At 33.2% G+C, this 3,789-nt stretch overlaps 1 protein-coding gene across 1 annotated transcript; it reads right to left on the bottom strand.

Annotated features, from left to right (window-relative positions):
* Nucleotides 1–3,195: 3,195 nt before the first annotated feature.
* LOC106477654 (GPN-loop GTPase 2 homolog) lies at nt 3,196–3,570 on the bottom strand. The gene has a single exon (XM_013938197.1). It carries the CDS (start codon nt 3,520–3,522, stop codon nt 3,196–3,198), a length of 327 nt encoding a protein of 108 aa, XP_013793651.1. The 5' UTR covers nt 3,523–3,570.
* Between the last annotated feature and the right edge of the window lie 219 nt (nt 3,571–3,789).

Consider the following 3,789-nt stretch of genomic DNA (forward strand, 5'->3'; position numbering starts at 1 on the left):
AACGCCAGCTCTTATCACTCATATACTTATCAAGCTTTATCTTTATCTTTATCAACCATTACACCAGGATCCCTTTCTTTCATGACACTGTTAATGTTATTCCCATCCAAATTATACTTATCATTCAACTTATGATAACCCACATGTATTATCTTGCATTTATTATAAATAAAACCCATTTGACATTTATTTGCTCGCTTCACTAAATGACCTAAATCCTTTTTTAAATCAACAGCATCTTCTTCCCAGCTAGCAACACCCAAGACCTTAATATCATCTATAAATTTAAGTAACTTATTAACTATTCTATCATCTATGGCATTCATGTAAAGCAAAAAGAACGAAGGTCCTAAGACTGAGCGCTGAGGTACCCTACTTGTAACATTAATCCAGTTTGACTGAACTCCATTCATTTGCTAACTTACCCCCACACCTTTTACGTAGCACCTTGTCAAATGCTTTCTGAAAATCCACATACACCAAATCTATACCCTTATCCTCATCTACATAAGCAGTAACCTTTTCAATTAATGTGAAAAGATTTGCAAGGCAACATTTTTCCTCAATGAAACCATGTTGACTATCCAGTAAAATTATAAACATTGTTAAATGACTTTGTAAAGCATCTGTTATCAGACTTTTCAAAACTTTTCCCACAACTGGCGTAAGACTAATCAGTCTAAAATTACTGGGACAATTTCTATCACTTCCCTTGAAAAGAGGAGTGACATTAGCTAACTTCCAATCATTTGGCACCTGCTAAGTATTCAAGGACTTGCAAAAAAAAAGCAAGTGGCTCACATGTCAAATCCTTAACCTCCTTCAAAACCCTGGGGGAAATACCTGGCCCACGAGCCATTTCTTTCTTTAAACTTCCCAGTTTTCTTTGTTATTTTCATATATCATGTGGATTACTGCTTAAATCTTCAATAATAAAAACTGAACGAAAAGCAGAATTTAATAACCCAACCATCTCATAATCATCAGAGACGAACCTTCCGTTGTCATCTCTCAAGGGTCTTACCCCCATTCTAACAATTTGGTCAACCTTAAAATACTTAAAGAAATCATTACTGTTAATTTTTACCTTTTCAGCCAACCTTTTTTTAGTACATATTTTTATGTCCTAATTTCCTGTTTCACTATCTTTCTTGATTTTCTATAATCTTCTAAGTCTCCTGTCATACCAGTTAATTCAAATGTCTTAAATTTATGGTGGTTTTCTTTAATTTTATCTCTTATACTCTTTTTGAGCCAACCTGTTTTTTGTTTTTATTTTGTTTTTACTTGCAGACACCCTTTTCTTTCTATAAAGTATATGTTTACCTTGAATATTCAAAATATTTTTCACATTTGATCAATGGCTCCAAATAACTCAGCTGCCCAATTCACAGCAGATAATTCTAGTCTCATCCCTTCAAAATTTGCTTTTTTGAAATATGTAACTAAAATATCATTATTCCTTATTTCCATATGTAGTAAAACATCGAACCTAATAGAGCAATGATCACTTCCACGACGATGTTCCCCAATTTCTACCCTCTCAACAATTTCTATATTAGAAGCTAACAATAAATCCAAAATACCAGTTTCTAGTTGACCAATTGGTAAAGAAAGCCATCCCGAACAATTTCAAAACACCTTTCTACATCATTGTTTGACTCTAGTATTTCCCAGTCTATATGCCTCAAATCAAAATCACCGATAATTATTACTTCATTTATATCTGAAATTTTAATATAAAGCCACTTCTCCCTTTCTTTAACCACGTTTCAGTTATTTACATTATGTCAAAATCCTCCATTCCTACCAGTGCCCTAAAATCATATGTTTTATTTCTTACTAGCTGGAGTACCCGTCTCCTGGACGAAATTTACGTAAGTTCATGATTAATGAATGGTTATCTTAGGACATGAAAAGTTGCTTCCCTTGTATGTAATTGTAAAAAAATACAAAAAAAAAACAACAACATAAAAGCTTTAAGACACAAAATGCACGTATCTCCGCATGGATCCAACAAACTTTCATGCCAAATTTGGTGAAGATCCATCTACAGAGGGCGAAATAGTGGCAAAAACGTCAAAACGCCCATAAAAAAGCAAAACAGAACATCTGTATGTACCTAATGAACCTCCATACCAATTTTGGTGAAGATTCATCTACACCCTGCGAAGTAGTTATATGGACATACATCAGACACTTCTAGCATTACAATAGTAACAATTAAGCCTAACTTTATAACTACTTATATACTCATTTCCTATGCTAAACTTTTCTCTACCTTGTATTCTTTTTGTATTTGTTTTATCCTGGCCATCATCATTATGTAGTTCTAGTTTAAAACTTCCTTTATAGCTGAGTTAACAGCCTTTACAAATAAGCCAGACCCTACTCTATTTAAGTGTGTGACATCCATATCCAAACAGCTCCTTTCTACCATGGAACTGATCCCATAATTCCAACTAGCCAATATATTCGTCCTTACATGTTAATTTAAGCCTGGCATTCAGCCCTAGTGACATACTTATAACTTTATCCCTACGATTAATTCTCGGCAATATTCCTCATAAAATTAAGTCATGGTCTCTTTTCTTTAAATGTCTTTATCAACACCTTTTACTTATTAATTTGCTCCTCCGACCTACCTTTCCCTACATCATTAGCCCCAACGTGCACAACAAAAACTGAATCTCTGCTAGCCTCTTTTATTATATCTCCTGTTCTGTCAGTTATATCCTTCACCTGTGCCCGTGTAGGATAATCTAATTCTTTTCTCTCTATTTACCCCACAGACTATCCTATCCACATGCATTGTCAAGGTATCACCTACACCTCCTTAAGTTTATCATCCATATCCTTTTCTGTCCCTTTTGTTTTCCTTCCCTCCAATAGTTCCTCATCTGCAGAAACCAAGGGCTGAAAGCTAAATTTTCCATTATATCAGAATTGTTTAACATCGAAAAATTTAATAAACAGTTGACAGCATTATAAAAACCACAAACTTGATTTTGTTACAGTTTTACGTGAAATTGGCAAACATAACCTTATGAAGCAACACTGAAACACACTGCAATTACTGATACCATACCACAGCTGTACAAAATTTAATAAAATGTAGTAAAAATACCATAGTACTTTTATGTACTTATATACTATATAATATATGACAATGAAAATACAATGCAAGATTAACATTCATACCTGTCCTGGACAATCCATCAGAACATAATGGTCTTCAAATCTTGATAATTCTTTTAATAACCAGTCAACATTTTTTTCTAGATACTCCATACAATACATGAGGGCACCATTTGGGCCAAGGTGTAGATTATTCATAACATCTTCCAGTTCAATCAAATGAGAAATGTTTACCTCTGGGGAATAAGGCAAGACATCATTAGCAGGATCAATATTAATCACAGCAACTTTCCTTCCCAAGTGTTCCATAAACTCTTTCATGGAGTTGCAGTATGTTGTTTTTCCTGATCCAGGAGGCCCAATAACTATCTGGCCAAACGGCATCTTTAAAAAATTAGTCTTCTGAACTAATTGCTCAAATAGATGTTAGCCTACAGTAAAAATAAAAGTCACAAAATTTACTACTTGAAAAGTTAATAGTACCAACACATTTTGTCTTAATTAGAAGGGTTTGTTATTCACTATAATTCAAAACAAACTTTGCATCAACTCCATATATATATATATATAAATATATATATATATATATACTACTATTATTATATAATAATTAAAGTAGTACGTATAGTGTAACTGTTAGTTACGTAAACT

The sequence above is a fragment of the Limulus polyphemus genome, unplaced genomic scaffold (assembly GCF_000517525.1).
Source record: "Limulus polyphemus unplaced genomic scaffold, Limulus_polyphemus-2.1.2 Scaffold76850, whole genome shotgun sequence".
Classification (NCBI taxonomy): Eukaryota; Metazoa; Arthropoda; class Merostomata; order Xiphosura; family Limulidae; genus Limulus; species Limulus polyphemus.

Bases quoted from the DNA above. Each gene is read 5' to 3' on its own strand.
- LOC106477654 (XM_013938197.1), bottom strand. From the start codon at position 3,522: ATGCCGTTTGGCCAGATAGTTATTGGGCCTCCTGGATCAGGAAAAACA.